The 18,825-nt window shown below is 46.0% G+C and overlaps 1 protein-coding gene across 1 annotated transcript in view; it reads left to right on the top strand.

Moving 5' to 3' along the window:
- sez6l (seizure related 6 homolog (mouse)-like) overlaps positions 1-18,825 on the top strand; it is a 252,818-nt gene that overhangs the window by 165,116 nt on the left and 68,877 nt on the right. The window contains exons 5-6 of the mRNA XM_080208081.1: positions 3,016-3,201; positions 6,129-6,297. Coding sequence (XP_080064207.1) covers positions 3,016-3,201; positions 6,129-6,297 — 355 coding nt within the window. The remainder of the gene's footprint in view (positions 1-3,015; positions 3,202-6,128; positions 6,298-18,825) is intronic.

Here is an 18,825-nt window from a genome sequence, read left to right as displayed (position 1 = left end):
ATCATTTCCATTTCAGCTAGCATCTGTCTCATTGAGCACGACGTATTCTTTCCAAAATATAATCTCCATCCCACCTCAACATATGAAAACCCAATTATTATATCACATGTTACATTTCCAGGTCACATTTGCTGTTCTCTACAGGAAAACCTGGTCCATTTTCCTTTCTGCTATGTCCACTTTGGAAGACATCATGATAATGAACATCATTGTCATTGTTTTTCTGCTCCAGTGTATCACCAACACAGACACATGTCAGATAGGCTGAATGACCTGTTTCTGTGCTGGACACTTCACATAATTCCGTGATACACCAGCTTGTGTGCAGCTAAATCCAGTAAGAATCGTTCCTTCTGGAAAACAAAGGAGGACGAGATCGAATTGGGGGTGGGAAGCAAAGTATTCTGGGATTGGGATAATAATCCATAAATTGCTAAATCCTCATTTTTGTAGCTTACGATGCCACCTGTATCTCCCAATTAGAAGAGTCTTGGAGCTTGTTCAGTTTCCCTTATCCTCAGTGTGGGCTGGATTTTACCAGGCCTCAAGAACAGTGGTTCCCAACCAGTATGGAATGGCACACTGGTGTACCATGAAGATTCTGCAAGTCTGCCATGAGAAAAGATTCAAAATTCATATAATTAGACCAAAACTAACCTTTTTTTTAATTTATTTATTAGTGTCACGAGTAGCCTTACATTAACACTGCAATGAAGTTACTGTGAAAATCCCCTAGTCGCTACACTCCGGCACCTGTTCAGTTATACTGAAGGAGAATTTAACATGGCCAATGCATCTCATCAGCATGTCTTTCGGACTGCAGGAGGAAACCTGAGCAAACCCACGCAGGCGCAAGGAGAACGTGCAGACTCCACACAGTCACCCAAGGCCGGAATCGAACCCAGGTCCCTCTTACGGTGAGGCAGCAGTGCTAACCACTGTGCCACCAAAGTGCCTCCTATCAACAGTAATATGCCACTCATGAGAAATGCCATTTGGCTACAAGGGATTGACATATACTTACAGTTCTGGAGCTTGTACAACCTAAGACTTGACAAGACTTTGGCCTATGTCTCTGTGTTACTCGTTTCGGTCTTTTTACTAGTGATAGTTTAGGGGATCAATTGGTACCAAATTATGCCCTACCTCACAGCAGCATGGGAGGAACTTAATTAACTGGACAGTTCACAATGGTCTAGAACTAAAATTGAAATATGATCCCAACCTCTTCGGTCTTATTTAAGTTTCATGGCATACACTAACTTTTACAACACAAAGTTACCAAAGTTCTAAATTCTCCCTCAGTGCACCCAAACAGGGCGCCGGAGTGTGGCGACTTGGGGATTTTCACAGTAACTTCATTGCACTGTTAATGTAAGCCTGCTTGTGACACTAATAAGCTTAACCAATCCACATGACACAAATTCAAATTACTCAATTTTGCTAGCTTCTTAACAGTGAATCTTTGAAACTTCTGGCTGACTGAATGCATTGAAAGACTGCTTGGAGCCTCATACATGGATGAGCACTAATTCAATCCCATTATAAATTATACTATCTGGTTTCAGTCTGCCACTGGAGAACTTTTGATGCAACCTTAATCCCAAAGCGGCCTCAGTGCGAGTCGATTTTAACTCTGTGTGAGTGAAGGGACTTTGAACAAGTTAAAATCTCACCCATTCATTTCTCTTCAGAAATTTGCGACAGAGTTATTTTGGTTTAAATTTATGATTAATATCTTATCCCATGGAATGATGAATGGTTTTATCAAAGAGACTATTTGATTATGACAACCAGAATAGATAGCAGCCCCAGTGGTGGAAATGACAGGTTAGAAAGTGGACTTTTGTTTCACCCATTCTGTGGTAGCCCCTTTAGGAGATCCACACAGCTTGGTCAACTTTGGGTAAAATGAATATGGGACGCTTGGCCATGGGTGGTGTTGGGATGGGGTAGGGGGGTAGAGGTGGGCGGTTGGCGCCGGCTGGATGCTGGGGGCAGAAAAGTGAGGGAGGGAGAGTGATGGTGGTAGCAAGGTGGCAGGGTTGCTGGCGAAACAGTGGGGAATGGAGTGGGGATTGGCATCTGCTACACAGGCCTGAACTCAAACCATCAACAGGCTACAGACAGTCCCTGTGGAGATACTAAGGCTGCAGCGAGAGTGCAAATCCATGGGCAGGATATCTCCGGCTAAGCATGGCACAAGACCAGAACTTCCCACCCAAGTTCAACAGACCATTAACTGGCCAGCCAAATTTTCTGCCTCATCTGCTACAATTCCCACAGTGGGTGGGATGAGACACTTTTGTCCCATAATAGAATACAGCCCAAGAGGGATGGGCAATGAAACGAAAGGAGACTAGATCTGATGAAGTGCATGTCTCGCCACAGGTTGTAGGGCTGGAGAAGATTGCATATATTGGGAGGAAGGAGGTCATGGAGGGATTTGACAGCAAGATTGAAATGGCATGGTGGCACAGTGGTTAGCACTGCTGCCTCACAATGCTAGGGACCCAAGTTTGATTCCCAGCTTGGGTCACTGTCGGTGTGGAGTTTGCACATTTTCCCCATGTCTGCATGGATTACCTCTGGTTTCATTGCATGGTCTAAAGATGTGCTGGCTAGGTGCATTGTCCATGCTAAATTCTCCCTCAGTGTACCCGAACAGGCACTGGAGTGTGGCAACTAAGGAGTTTTCATTGTAGTGTTAATGCTAGCCTACTTGTGATACTAATAAATAAACTTTAACTTTAGATGTGTTAAAATTGAACCATTGCACTAGTGTCTAAATAGCTCTGTTGTATAACTTTTAACTGTTTTTATTAAACCTGCGACAGCACTTCTACAGGTTTCCTGTCATCCTGAATCTCATGGTTGGTGTTTATTCACTATCTGTACACCAAAATGATCTATCCCTTCCTCAGTGCAGTGTGGCTAATGCTATTCATATTAATAAGCACCCAGGGCTAATTGAGTGTGGATAAAAGACTTCATTGTGAATCTGTCTATTTGCAGTGTACATGTTGAGTTGTGACTTTCCCCGGAGACCAGAATATGGAGATGTGTCCGTGTTGGATCTGCATGCTGATGGCACCGCGCTCTTCCGCTGCAACTCGGGTTACCATCTACAGGGGCCTCAAATGCTCACCTGCATGAATGCGTCCAAACCACACTGGAACGCCAAGGAGCCAAGCTGTCTCGGTAAAAACTACCCTGAGATGAAACTAAATCAAAACAGATAATGCTGGATAAACTCAGCAGGGCAGAATCTGCAGGGAGAAACGGAGAATCATAGAGTAGAATTATAGAATCCTTACAGTGCCAAAGATGGCCATTCGGCCCATTGAGCCTACACTGGCCCATCCAGCCTTATCCCCATAACCCCACCTACTTACCCTGCTAATCCCTCTAACCAACACATCCCAGGCCGCTAAGGAGCAATTTAGCATGGCCAATCAACCTAACCTGCATAGCTTTGGAGTGTGAGAGGAAACCGGAGCACCCAGAGGAAACCCATGCAGACATGGGGAGAACATGCAAACTCCACACAGACCGAGGCTGGTCCTGCACAATGAGGCAGCCGTGTTAACCACTGTGCCACCATGCCCCCTGTTTTGGTAACGTTTCAAGTCTAAATGAGCCTTCTACCCAGCAATTTCGACTCAAAGTGTTAACTCTGATTCTCTCGCCACAGTTGCTGCCAGATCTGCTCAGTTTGTCCAGTTTTTGATTCAGATTTCCAGCATCCACAGTATTTTACTTTTATTCGAGGTGAAAACTAATTCCTTTGGGGTATCTTTCCTGTTGATTTTGACAATCTTTCCCTCATGGAGATTCCTGCCTCTGCATTTTACCATCACAGACATGAGGTGGGATTTAAGGCCTCGCTCGTCCTGAAACCGTAAAATTCCACACAAGGTCAAAGAACCTTTCCATGGTCCGCCCTTTGCCCACTCCAGTTCTCATGGCAGGCAGCGCAGTAAAATTCCAGCCATGGAGTGGATTGAAAGACATTTCCTTGTTCTTTTGAATTTTCTGTTTCCCATAATCAAAACCCTTGTGACTTACAATCATGAATCTTTACATAGGACTAATCATTTTGTTATTTATCTCCCTTCTCCCAAAGAGACGACAAGAAAACAATTGAGGCCAATCCTTTCAGAAATCAGGCTAAGAAGTAATTGAGAGAAATGATCAATATGGTGAGGGGTTTTGACTGGGAAATCCTGTGGCAGAAGGGCCAGTAAACTGTGGTCACAGATTTAGGTACCTTTCAAAACAAGCAGCAACAAAGCAAGGGGAAAACATCTACACGTTTAAGGGGAGGCAACGGCCTAGTGGTATTATCACTGGATTATTAATCCAGCAACTCAGCTCAGGATTTGGGTTCAAATCCTGCCACGGCAGGTGGTGGAATTTGAATTGAATAAAAAATATCTAGACTTAAGAATCTACTGATGACCATGAAACGATGGTTGGAAAAACCCAAGTGGTTCAACTATGTCCTTTCGGGAAGGAAATCTGCTGTCCTTATAGTTTGGCCTATGTGTGACTCCAGGACCACAGCAATGTAGTTGACTCTCAACTGCCCCTAGGCATCTAGTGATGGGCAATTAATGCTGGCCAGCCAGCAATACCCAACTCCCACAAAAGAATTTGTAAAAATGGCAACTGGTTTAAAGATGCAGGATAAATTATCTCTCTGCGGACTAACAATGGAATAACACAATAGATGTGCTTGGCAAGACGTTCCACTGTGTAGGTAGAAAATTAGTTTTTGTTCAGTTATTTTCTTTTAAAAGGAAGCTCCATTAAATGTGTTTGCATAAGTCCCTCTGTTCAACATGGTCTGACGAAATCAAGCTCCATGCTTACAATTTCTGCATCTTATTGTTCCCTCACCTTATTGTTCACCTTATTGTTTCCTCTTTAACTTGGGAGATAAGGTCATTGCGTATTGTGATACCTGAGACCAGAAATGTCCCGTATTCAATTCAAAACCTAGGCAAGTCTGCTGTGCTCAACCACAGTGCTTCTATTGGAGGTACACTGACCGCAGTGTCACCTGGTTTTGTAGGGGGTAATAAGTCAGCCTGTTCTGAATACTTTCCAGTATTGTTAAGTACTGGGATAAGGGGACAGTAGGGGGATAATTGTAATTTTATGTCCATTGTAAGTGGGATACAATTAATTCCAAACTGTTTTTTTCAAACCAGAAAATGTTGACATTGTTTTGCGTTCAATGCACTCAAGAACACTCAGTCATCATTTACCATTGAATGTTAATTTATAATGAGTATGATCTCTCTCATTCTTTGTTTCCAATGGTTAACCAGTCCACATTTTATATCACTGCAGAGAATTACCCCCTTCATGGGTGGTGCTGTATAAGAACAGACACAGACTTGACTGTGATTCACTCCATGGGTAAATAGCCTGCCGGCGCTTAGACTTCATAAATTCCTGCTTATTTGCCAAATCCAGTTGTGGAACACAGCCCTAGCAGATATCGAATACACTTCATAGAATCCTTACAGTGCAGAAGGAAGCCATTTGGCTCATCAAACCTGCACTGACAACAATCCCACCCAGGCCAAATTCACGTAACCTTAAATATTTACTGCTCTAATCCCGCTGACACTAAGGAGCAGTTTATCTTAGAATCATAGAATCCCTACAGTGCTGAAAGAGGCCATTTGGCCCATCAAGTGACCAACCACAGTCACACCCGGACCCCTATTCCCATAACCTCACATATTTACCCTGCTAATCCCCCTAACACTAAGGTCAATTTAGCATGGCCAATCCACATAACCCTCAAATCTTTGGACTGTGGGAGGAAACTGGAGCATCCAGAAAGAAACCCATGCAGACACAGGGAGAATGTGCAAATTCCACACAGAAAGCGACCCGAGGCAGGAATTGAACCTGGGTCCCTGACGCTGTGAGACAGCAGTGCTAACCACTGTGCCACCATGCTGCCCCAAATACATGGCCATCTGACCATTTGGAAGGGAAGAGGAAGAAACTTGGGGGCAAAAATGTACTATTCACTGCTTGTGTGACAGATAATGGCCTTTACAGCTAACATACATTGTCTTTCTCTCTTGCTCCCCCTCTTTTTTTAGCACTCTGTGGAGGATTTATATCTAATGCTACTATTGGTCGAGTACTGGCCCCCAATTATCCTGCAAACTACAGCAACAACTTAAACTGCACCTGGATAATTGAAGGCACAAAAGGACAGAAGTTCCATATGCACTTTGAAAAGGTTTCCCTTGCTGGAAAGGGAGACAGGTAAGGATGTATCCTGGAGTGCTACTCTTCATTAGCCTTACTTTCTGATATCATGATTCATGTTGCATAATTCACATCTACTGCTCGTAGATATGAATGCTACCTTATTCAAGGAAGACATTGTTAGTTTTGATGGGCATCGAAGATCATCATTCTCTGGTTCTGGGGCGATGGCTGTATGCTCCATCCTGCAACGTCACTCTTCTGTGGCAATCTGAAGACATAGGGGGCAATTTTCCCAGAAGAAAATTGAGTGTGCAATGTGGGAAAACAGGAGATTTTCCCACCCATTTTTTGGGGGCACTTGGTTTGTTGAATTTCCAGTGCTCTGTGCATCACAGACTCCACTGAGAGATTCATGCTGGTAATGGGGTTGGGGGGAGTGGGGTTGGACCCAATCCCACCCAATAGGCCCGTATCAGTGTGCTGAGGGGGCTAGTGCGCATGCACTGGTCTCCCAGGGCAATCAGCACATGTGCACTGGCTCCCCCATCGCCGGCCTCCAGATCATTGGCCCCGACAATCCACCTCCCCCCGACTCCTGATCACCAGCCTGCCGATGCCTCCCCCAATGCCCCCCTCCCCGATCGCCAGCCCCTCCTTCCACCACCAATCACCGTGCTGCGTGTGCAGCAGTGTCCCACCCCCCACGCACACCTCCCCCTCACGACCACCGATCTGCCTATCCCCAGTCTGGCCCTGCCCCAATAGGCCTCGCTCCCACTCATCCCTCACCACGCCCACCATCACTCCCCCCACCCCCCCTTAGGCCTCGCTCCCTTGGCACCGCAAGATCAGAAAAGTCTGGCCATCCATCTTAGTTTTAGTCACCCAGTGGGCCTACTGGCACTATGAGACAGGCCACTGAATTAAGAGCAGGTAAGGCTTATAAGAGCTACGTATTTGGGTTAACACCCCAGAGCAGTGATGAGGGAATGCTACAGTATTGAAGATGTCATCTTCAAATCAGAGGTTAAACATGTCGCCAAGGGTGGGAGATGTTGGCGAGGGCGAGAGGGGGGATTATGGGGAGCCCAGAAGACAGGAAATGTGGACTTGATCAGGTGGGATGAGAAATGGCAGTTACCTGACAGCGCGGGTTAAGATTCAGTGATGAAGCAGCAGTGTGTCAAACATTATGTCAGGCTATGGCGGGTTTATACTTATATTAAATTTGCTTGTATGATTTACTCATCAGTGTAAATCATTTTGTAATTACTTCAAGGTCAAGTCAGCAGTGCACCAAGAATCTTGTTGTACCCAGTTCACATTTGTTTAAAGGTAGCATGCACCAGTCATATTTGTGTATTTGTAAGGTCCCATGACTGAGGTGCCAGTGTCTAGAGTGCCAATGTCAGGACTGCCAGTGTCTGGAGTGCCAGTGTCTGGGTTTCCAGTGTCTGGGCTGCCAGTTTCTGGGCTATAAAGTGTCTGGGTTGTGAGTGTCTGGGTTGCCAGTGTCTGGGGTGCTATTGTCTGGGTGCCTTTGGCTGAGGTGCCGTGTCTGGGCTGCCAGTATCTGGGCTGCCAGTGTCTGGGTTGTGAGTGTCTGGAGTAGACACAGTAAGAAGCCTCACAACACCAGGTTAAAGTCCAACAGGTTTATTTGGTAGAACAAGCCACAAGCTTTCGGAACTCTGCCCCTTCATCAGGTGAGTGGGAGTTCTGTTCACAAACAGGGCATATAAAGACACAAACACAATTTACAAACTAATGATTGGAATGTGGGTCTTTACAGTTAATCAAGTCTTAAAGGTACAAACAATGTGAATGGAGAGAGGGTTAAGCACAGGTTAAAGAGATGTGTATTGTCTCTAGACAGGACAGTTAGTGAGATGTTGCAAGCCCAGGCAAGTTGTGGGGGTTACAGATAGTGTGACATGAACCCAAGATCCCGGTTGAGGCCGTCCTCATGTGTGCAGAACTTGGCTATCAGTTTCTGCTCAACGACTCTGCGCTGTCGTGTGTCATGAAGGCTGCCTTGGAGAACGTTTACCCAAAGATCAGAGGCCAAATGCCCATAACTGTTGATGTGTTCCCCAACAGGAAAAGAACACTCTTCCCTGGTGATTGTTGGGCAGTGTTCATTCATCCATTGTCATAGTGTCTGCATAGTCTCCCCATTGTACCAAGCCTCGGAACATCCTTTTCTGCAGCGTATCAGGTAGACATCGTTGGCCGAGTTGCAAGAGTATGTACCGTGTACCTGGTGGATGGCGTTCTCATGTGAGATGATGGCATCCGTGTCGATAATGCGGCACATCTTGCAGAGGTTGTTCTGGCTGGGTTGTGTGGTGTCGTGGCCACTGTTCTCCCGAAGGCTGTATAGTTTGCAGTGGACAATGGTCTGTTTGATGTTGTGAGGTTGTTTGAAGGCAAGAAAAGGGGGTGTGGGGATGGCCTTGGCGAGATGTTCGTCTTCATTAATGACATGTTGAAGGCTCTGGAGAAGATGTTGTAACTTCTCCGCTCTGGGGAAGTACTGGACGATGAAGGGTACTCTGTCCGCCGTATCCCGTGTTTGTCTTCTGAGGAGGCCGGTGCAGTTTTTCGCAGTGGCGCGTCAGAACTGTTGGTCGCTGAGTTGAGCACCATGTCCTGTTATTGGGCTTTAACCTGGTGTTGTGAGACTTCTCACTGCATTTACCCCAGTCCAACGCCAGTGTCTCCACACAGTGCCTGGTATGCCAGTGTTTGGATTGCCAGTACCTGGGTTGCCAGTGTTTGGGGTATCAGTGTCTGGGTTGCTGGTGTCTGGCAAGCCAGTGGCTGGGCTGCCAGTGGTTGGGTTTCCAGTGTCTGGGCTGCCAGTGGTTGGGTTTCCAGTGTCTGAGCTACCAGTGGCTGGGTTTCCAGTCTCTGGGATGTCAGTGACTGGGTTTCCAGTGTCTGGGATGTCAGTGACTGGGTTTCCAGTGTCTGGGTTTCCAGTGTCTGGGCTGCCAGTGTCTGGGTTTCCAGTGTCTGGGCTGCCAGTGTCTGGGTTTCCGGTGTCTGGGCTGCCAGTGGCTGGGTTTCCAGTGTCTGGACTGCCAGTGTCTGAGCGGCCAGTGGCTGGGTTTCCAGTCTCTGGGCTGCCAGTGGCTGGGTTTCCAGTGTCTGGGCTGCCAGTGGCTGGGTTTCCAGTGTCTGGGCTGCCAGTGGCTGGGTTTCCAGTGTCTGGGCTGCCAGTGCATAAGATTCCAGTATCTAGGTTTCCAATACTGCTGCCTGGGGATGCCTCCCAGGAGCAGGCAGAGGGGGTGGTGATCCCGGGTTCCTTCGATGGCCTGGACACAGGCCTGTGAAGATACTTGCCCTCCGCAGCACTGGCCTGGCAGCCGTTTGAAAAACAGAGAGGGCAGCTCAAGAAGCAGGTTCCATACTCGAGGGCCTCCTATTGGCCCTCCAGCCGAGGGAACCCGCCCTCCATCTTCAATTGGATATCAAGCTCTGGTCACTCATTGACCAATCGAGAGGAAACCAATGACAGGTGAGTCCTCATCACGTAATGTTGGGGCTGTGATCGATGTTTGACCTTGACATTGAGTCCCGACCCAAAATACAAAATCCTGCCCTCTCTTAACAGACTTCATGGATGAATGACGGGGTAGATTCAGAAAGAATGGTCCTGATGGTGGGGAACCATCTAGCTTCTATGTTGTTATATTTATGCCCCCTCTCCCTGCCATGGCAGAGGCAGCCTCACAACTAGCCGATGGCGAGACCTGCCCGTCCTGCTGCGTCAAAGGGTTTACATGTTGTCTTCACCCTCCAACAACCACAGTGGGGGGGGGTGGGTCACTGTCAGCAGGACCAGAAGATCCTGGCGAGAGATTGGAATAATTCTAAGGATGCCGGCTCCAGGCTGCTGTTGAATGACTGTGAAATCATGCATATCGCAAGCAAGATATTAGTCAGGGCACTGTGGGTCTCTTTTATAATCAGAGTGATTGTTGCTTCACTGAGCTTTCGTGCTCCACTTTATAAAATTTCCATTCAAGCCAAGTTAAACATGTTTAAACTCTACGGGAGAGAAGGCTTTCTGGGAAATGTGGCTTGAGGCTTGCTTGAGCCTGATTCAATTGTCAAAACTACAAAAAGTGATCAATCAGCACGATGGCACGGTGGTTGACACTGCTGTCTCACAGCGCCAGGGACCTTGGTTCGATTTCCAGCTTGGGTCACTGCCTGTGTGGAGTTTGCATGTTCTGCCTGTGTCTGCGTGGGTTTCCTCCGGGTGCTCCGGTTTCCTCCCACAGTCCAAAAGGCATACAGGTTAGGTAGATTCACCATGCTAAGTTGCCCTTTAGTGTCAGGGGAATTTGCAGGGTAAATGCATGGGGTTACAACAGTGATAGGGTCTGGACGGGATTGTGGTCTGTGCAGAACAATGGGCCGAATGGTAATCTTTCTGTTCTATAGGGATTCAATGGTTCAGTCGCAGATCTGGAAAATGCAATCTGCCTTCCTAACAAGAACAACAACCTGCATTTGTATAGAACCCCTGACTGAGTAAAATCTTCCAAGTCATTGAACAGGAATGTTATCAAACAAAATCTGATACTGAGCCATCTGAAGGTGGAGAGGTGGAGAGATTTGCAGTGGTCTATCAGAGAGGTGGAGAGATTTGGGGTTGTCACTCGGAGAGGTGGAGAGATTTGGGGTTGTCACTTGGAGAGGTGGAGAGGTTTGGGGTGGTCACTCGGAGAGGTGGAGGGGTTTGGGGTGGTCACTCGGAGATGTGGAGAGGTTTGGGGTGGTCACTCAGAGAGGTGGAGAGGTTTGGGGTGGTCACTCAGAGAGGTGGAGAGGTTTGGGGTGGTCTATCAGAGAGGTGGAGAGGTTTGGGGTGGTCACTCGGAGAGGTGGAGGGGTTTGGGGTGGTCACTCGGAGAGGTGGAGAGGTTTGGGGTTGTCACTCGGAGAGGTGGAAAGGCTTGGGGTGGTCACTCGGAGAGGTGGAGGGGTTTGGGGTGGTCACTCGGAGAGGTAGAAGGGTTTGGGGTAGTCACTCGGAGATGTGGAGAGGTTTGGGGTGGTCACTCGGAGAGGTGGAGAGGTTTGGGATGGTCACTCAGAGAGGTGGAGAGGTTTGGGGTGGTCACACGGAAATGTGGAGAGGTTTGGGGTGGTCACTTGAATAGCTAATCAGAAAGAAACCATTTGCAGCTCTGTGGGCGAAGGAACAGAGGAGTAAGATTGATTGGCTAACTCTTTCAAAGAGCTGGCACAGATACAGCTGACCAAATGACCTCACTCTTTTTTTAAAGCTTGTTTATTAGTGTCACAAGTAGGCCTACATTAATACTGCAATGAAGTTACTGTGAAAACCCCCTAGTCACCACACTCCAGTGTCTGCTCGTGTACACTGAGGGAAAATTTAGCATGGCCAATACACCCAACCCGCACGTCTTTCAGACTGTGGGAAGATACTGAAGCACCTGGAGGAAACCCACACAGACATGGGGAGAACATGCAGATTCCGCACAGGCAGTGACCCAAGCCAGGATTTGAACCTGAGTCTCTGGCACTGTGAGGCAGCAGTGCTAACCACTGTGCCATCGTGCTGCCATTTGTGTCACCGCTGCGTTGTATGATACTCCGACTGGCAGAATTACATCATAATTATGATCTTAAAATAAAGGCATGATACTACGGATGCTGGAATCTGAAACAAAAACAGAAAATGCTGGAAAATCTCAGCAGATCTGACAGCATCTGTGGAGAGAAAATAGAGCCAATGTTCTGAGTGTGAATCACCCTTTGAGAGAGCTGTGACAAAGAGTCATCCAGACTCAAAACATTGGCTCTATTCTCTCTCCACAGGCGCTGTCAGATCTGCTGAGATTTTCCAGCATTCGTTGTTATCATTTTGACCCTATCAGACTCACATTTCAAGGTCAGATTCAGTAAGGGATCCTGCCACTGAACACATCGACTGCAAGCAGCATTAGGCTCATGGCTCAGTGAGCGTTGAACTGTTGCCAGTCTTTGCTTGTGTAGAATTGCTAAGGATGGAGCCAAGATGTTGGCATTTGGGAGGTTCCCGTGACTTCTCCTTGCAGCTTGCTCCTGCCCATCTGCGCGTTGTTGTCACACTGCATTTAAAGGGCCAGTGCACAGGAATTATCCACTCGGCTTTCAAACGACAAATGGCCTCGTAATGCACCACAAACAACAAGGAAATATTCGCACTTTGTCAACTGAAGCAGATGCTCTCACCAAATAAAGCAGTCAAAAATCGTCATTTCCCTTCATTATGGATTCTCACATTCATCTTACAAGCAATGCAATTTCTTAAAGTATTACACTCGGATTCTCACACAGCGAAGTTTCGATAATCCTAATTCATGATACCATATCGATGGCCAACCTTTACGGTTTGCGGCATTGAGTTTAAAAATTGGGGAGTCATGTCGCAGCTTTATAGAATCTTAATTAGGCCCCACTTGGAATATAGCGTTCAATTCTGGTTGCCACACTACCAGAAAGATGTGGAGGCTTAGGAGAGGGTACAGAAAAAGATTTACCAGGATGTTGCCTGGTATGGAGGGCATTAGCTATGATGATACATGAATAGGATGGGAATAGAGGGATATGGTCCCTGGAAGGGTAAGGGGTTTTAGTTCAGATGGGCATCAGCTATGGTTTGTTCTCACTGGAATGACAGAGGTTGAGGAGCGATCTGATCAAAGTCTACAAGATTATGAGAGGCACGGACAGAATGGATAGACAGAAGTTTTTTTCCCAGGGTGGAAGAGTCAATGATTAGGGGGCATAGCTCTAAGATTCAAGGGGCAACGTTTAAAGGAGATGTATGAGGCAAGTTTTTTACACAGAGGGTGGTGGGTGCCTGGAAATAATTGCCGGAGAAGGTAATGGAAGCAGATACGATAATGACTTTTAAACAGCGTCTGGACAAATACATAAATAGGATGGGAATAGAGAGATGTGGTCTCCAGAAGGGTAGGGGGTTTTAGATCAGTTGGGCAGCTTGGTCAGTGCAGGCTTGGAGGGCCAAAGGGCCTGTTCCTGTGCTGTAATTTTCTTTGTTTCTTAGTACATTCAACTATTGAAAAGGATTTGGGTGTGACTGTGCTATAAGTAATCTGAAGTTTCCGAATTATGTGGCCCAGGCAGTATAGCAGGCAGAAAATGTTTTACGAGTGCTGAGTGCATCCTTTTTGGATCAGGGTGTCAGCGTTTAGCCCACATCTGGAGTACGCATCCATAGTTTGGAATCCACACTGTCAGGGAGTTATGTAGCTCAGAAAAAAAATGCAAAGATGTGCTACCAGGAGCGTTTAAGAATTCTTGGATTGCAATCTTTAGAGAAGAGAAAACTGATTTCAGGTTGAGTTGATGCTGTCAGGGATCAGATCAGAAACTCCCAAGTTAGCCCAGACCCCAACTTTTTGTCATTTTGGCCTTAAGGCAAGCGTAAGGTGTCACTCCAGGTATGATTCCAGTGACCCACTAGGAAGCTTTTATTGAAACAGACTTTATTTAATAACAGTCAAAATACAACAAAAACAATTAGCAGAATTTTAACCAATTGAAATACTTAAACATGACAAGGTATGATTTTTAACAGCTAGCTATCTCTATAGTTCCAATATAAACAATATCCCCACAGACATAAATCCTTCTTCAGGATCAGTGAGGACAAAAATAGATACGCTCATGTGGATGCTACATTTCCAGCCTCTTAACCCTTCTGAACAGATACAGAAAGACATCTGTTCTTCTGACTCTCATAAAGCAGCCTCTAAAGAAAGGGATGTATTTCCTTGAAGATCCCAGTCTTCAAATCCAGAGAGAGAAAGGGAGAGGCAGACAGACAGAGAAATGCATTCTCTAAAGATCCGAAGTAGTAACTGACTTGATTGCTCTGTGACCCTAATCCTGCCCAGTCACATGAGTTTCCTATCAATCACTCTAATCAAGCCCGACTCAGAAATACCCCAGGGGAAACACTAAAAAAAAAGAACTGCATTAGTTCAGATTAAAACAAATATTTTAGCAACTAAAGTCAATTATACTGCTGCAGTAACAACAGATGTTGTCAGTTATGGACAAAACAGCAATGGCTATTAGAACTGACCGCTAAAACAAATCCTGCACAAAAAAATGACACAAATACATTTCTTAAAGGCACATTATTGTCACAACACATGGCCTTACGACCTCTGAGCCTCAAAAGTTCTTTACGCACAATTACAGTATCTTGCATGGTCATCAGGGTAAATTTGGTTCACGTCACATTTTGTTTCCATTGAGAATTATTGACACTTGGAATGCTCCATCTGATTTTGTTGTCAAATGCTAAAACTGTAGTGACTTTTAGAAGACTTGTCAGACACATAGTGTGATTTCTATGTATGTATTGCCTGAAGTTGTTGTTCTTGTATTTAATCCTGTGCCAACGTGCTTTGCACTGGATGGCAACAAAGGTAAATAAACAGTTCCCTGTTAATGAAGGATTGAGGTTACAGCTAGTCTTACCAATGTAAGACCCCTCAAGTAACAAATCCCCCCACCACGACAACACATGTACAAAGATTACAGGCAGAGGAATACATCTTTCCTTAACATAATGCAGAGGAATGAGAACAGCTGACAAAATCTCAGTGCATTATTCATTAGAATGTTCACTAAACCAAATCCTTTTCCCAAGATGGCTCCCATTGCTGTTATTGCTGGCAATGTGAATTGTGTGATAAAGTTATTTAGCGCTCTGGTATCTGCAGCCATATGAAAATTATCTTCAGTTTCAATTCCAATGTGACGTGGAGACAATGAGCTGCGTGGCCTCCTTCTGCACTGTAAATCTTTCGATGGGTAAAATGCTTAAGGATGATGAGTGATTGGCGCTCACTATCCCTAGAGTCAGCACTTAACATGCAGCCGCTGCCAGTTCTCAAACTCCCGCTGTCATTTAACGCTCACTTAAGCATTGATCAGCAATGGACAGGACTTCCGTCTGCCCTCAGAAGGACATCCTACCTGTGAGAGCTGTCAGCCAACCTTCAGGCACAGCACTGCAGTGGCCAGAGGTGGTACTGCAATGCTCTGCCTGGAACTAAGTCCTAGGAGCTCAGACAAGGTAAGTCCCGAGGATCCTGGGAGGGTAGAGGACGCAGTGGGGCCAAAATTCTCCCATCCCGCCCGCCATTGGAATTTTAGTGGGCGGATTGGGGAGAATGCGAAACATCATTGACGGTCGAGAGGGAATTTCTGGCTTTTAGACCGGCGCGTCCAGAGAATTCCACCCTGTGTGTTTGGGAAAGGGATCTTTGTGGTGTCGGGGGTGGGGCAGGGGGGGAGGATGTCTTGATGCTCCAGTGTCCCAGGAGGAAAGGCACCCCAACTCTGAAGGGGTTTTTGGAATAAGGCCCTCCCCCCTCTCTTGCCTGAGGTGGGAAATGCAAAGGCCTTTTATCCATCCTACCCACACCTGTTCCCACCAGTGTAAAATATGAGACTGGGCAGTATAAGGCTTTTAAATGACCATTACATTGCTTCCTAAGGACCTTAGTAGGTGAATGGGCGGATTTCCCGCCTAAGGCTTTCCCTGCCTGAATGTGAAATTGCATCTGGGTTTGGGCAGACAGGTTCCTGGTGGGAATCCCACCCATTCACTAGAGAGCAGTACACTTGGTTGTTGAAGGAAATCTTTGTTGGGTCATTCAGGATGATGTGCAAGAGTTTCTGCCTACTAGTCTCCATCTTTACACATCTGAATTCAACATGGCTTTCCCCATCAGATATTCCTTCGCCATTTTATTGTTGTGAAATAAGGACCCACTCACAAACACTCACAATCTTTAAACAGGTAATGTTGTCTAGACTGATGTCACACGGACGGCACTGGTTCAAGAAGGTGGCCCGACACCACATTCACAATTACAAAGGCGCAATAATCGCTGGCCTTGTCCGCGACACGCACCCCAAGAACATTTTTAATAAACACCCAGGTGGCGGGATTTGGCAAAAATGCAACACGATACACCTGTAACAGTGATCCTTTCACAATACTTGAGCAGTTAATGAGCCACACAACCAGTTGATAAAAAGTAATGAAGACTCTGTACATCCTCGCTGTGGAGAATTCAATATATTAACAAGTTGGCCAGATGCCAAGGTAAGAAAGCCCATTTCACAGACTCGGCTCTCTTTGTCCTGGTCATCTGGGTAATGAATAAGTACCCAGGAATTTATGGATCTGGGAGCACACCACTGCTCCAGATACAAGATGACAAAGAGGCGCAATAGATCTTGTGAGCCACAAATGTCTTCCATTCTTAGAGTCTAATGCAATGTTGAACAGAATCTGGATAAAGCAACTCAAAAGTTTTATCCAAAGCATCACAAAAGTCATTGAATCATAGAATCCCTACTGTGAGGAAGGAAGCCATTCGGCCCATCGAGTATGCACCGACCACAATACCATGCAGGCCATATTCTTGTAACTCCACATATTCACCCTGCTAATTTTCTGAATCTCGGGTCAATTAAGCATGGCTAATCAATATAACCTGTGTGTCTTTGGACTGTGGGAGGAATTCGGAGCATCCAAAGGAAATGCGTGCAGGCACAGAGAGAATGTGCAAACTCCACACAGACAGTGACCCAAGGCTAAAATTGAGCCCGGGTTCCTGGCATTGTGAGGCAGCAGTGTTAACCGCAGTGCTAGCGTGCTACCCTGTCAATTATCACAGACACTACCCAACCAAACTACTGAGAAATTGCTGATTTTATTTCAGATTCCCAACATCCACAGTATCCTGCTTGCTTCTTTGTTAAAGAAGGGGAAGTTCACTTTTCAATTTAGCGGACTGATATGGGAAACAAACTGGGCCGGAATTCTCCAGCCGTTATTGCCAACGCGCTTCTCTGGTCCTGCCGGCAGTGCACCCGCACCCCCGGGTTTCCCGCCGGCATGGGGTGATGTCAATGGGAATTCCCAGAGAATCCCACTGCTAGCAAACAACGCACCACCCCTCACCAGCGGGAAAAACGCGGATGGGAGGCTGGAGAATCTCACCCCTGGAGTTTGATATTGACATTTGGTTCATAACTCACCTTCCTCCTAGTATAATTCTAATGAATGGCCTTTAACTAGGTCCTCACAGGTAAATAGCTTTGGTTTTACTAAATTCTCATGGAATGAAATCCAGATAGTGAAGAAAAAGGCCATTTGGCCAATTGAGGCTACACCAACACTTCCACCCAGGCCCTAGCCCCATAACACTAGTCCCCCGATACTAAGGGGCAATTTAGAATGACAAATCTAGCTAACATATACATCTTATGACTGTGGGAGGAAACCCACTGGAGAACATGCAAATTTCACACAGACAGTGACCCAAGGGTCTGTGATTTTTTTAAAAATATTAAACAATCCACAGAGCAATGTCAAACTTGGATCAATAAACTATTTACCCTTTCCATGTGTATTACGCCTGTGTTTACACACAGATTTTTACCATAAAAGTAGCAAACATTGCGGGAACCATGAGTCTGAGCTTTTTCCTGCCATTATTGCATTATATCGAGAACTTTACCGTTTGACTGGATGTTACTGAGTTAAAATAGTGAGATATTCTACAAATGTAAGAAAGTTCAGGATAGGGTCACTGATGAATGCATTAAGGAATAAACACAATGACAGGGAAATTGCAGAAATATTAATTAATTACTACACCTACTAACGGCATTCAAAGAAGAAATCAGAAAGGATGTAAAGACTTATAAGCTCGAAAGGAGAGTGGTAATTGATAGACTAATCAAACTTCAAGAGGGTAAATGCCCTGATCCACATGAATTACATCCGGATGGGATGGCATGGTGGCACAGTGGTTAGCACTGCTGCCTCACAGCTCCAGGGACCCAGGTTCAATTCCCGGCTTAGGTCACTGTCTGTGTGGAGATTGTGCGTTTTCTCTGTATCTGCATGGGTTTTCTCCGAGTGCTCCAGTTTCCTCCCACAGTGCTCAGGTTCCTTGGATTAGCCATGCTAAGTTAGTCCTTAGTGTCCCAAGATGTGTAGGTTAGATGGTGATTAGCCATGGTGAATGTGCAAGGTTACAGGGTGATGGCCTAGATAAGATACTTTTGCCAGAATTCTACCAATGCCCGTGCCACAGAATCGGAGCAGACAATGGAAATATCCATTAACCTCGGGCGGGAACTTCTGGCCTTGCTCAAATGAAGCCATAAAACCCCACCCTCTTCTGGTTGGTGCAGGCGTGATGGGCCGAATGGCTTCCTTCTGCACTGTAGGGATTTGACCTCTTAAAAGAACCTCGTAAAAACCACACCCGAAATACTCCGACCATTCCAGTCTCCATATGATGAAAAGGATGGACAGGAATTTGGGAAGATCCAAAAAAGATATATTGGAATTGTACCAGGGCTGAGAAATTGGACGGAATTTTATGAGATTTTTTTCTAAGTGTCCAGCTAACGTGAAAACGGGAGAGTTGCTGATCGGTTTTTCGGGCAAGTTTTCATGCCCAATTTTATGCACAGAGTCTTTGAAAT

The sequence above is a fragment of the Carcharhinus amblyrhynchos genome, chromosome 20, assembly GCF_965287045.1.
Source record: "Carcharhinus amblyrhynchos chromosome 20, sCarAmb.v2.hapA, whole genome shotgun sequence".
Classification (NCBI taxonomy): Eukaryota; Metazoa; Chordata; class Chondrichthyes; order Carcharhiniformes; family Carcharhinidae; genus Carcharhinus; species Carcharhinus amblyrhynchos.
This window is presented reverse-complemented; position numbering and strand designations above follow the sequence as displayed.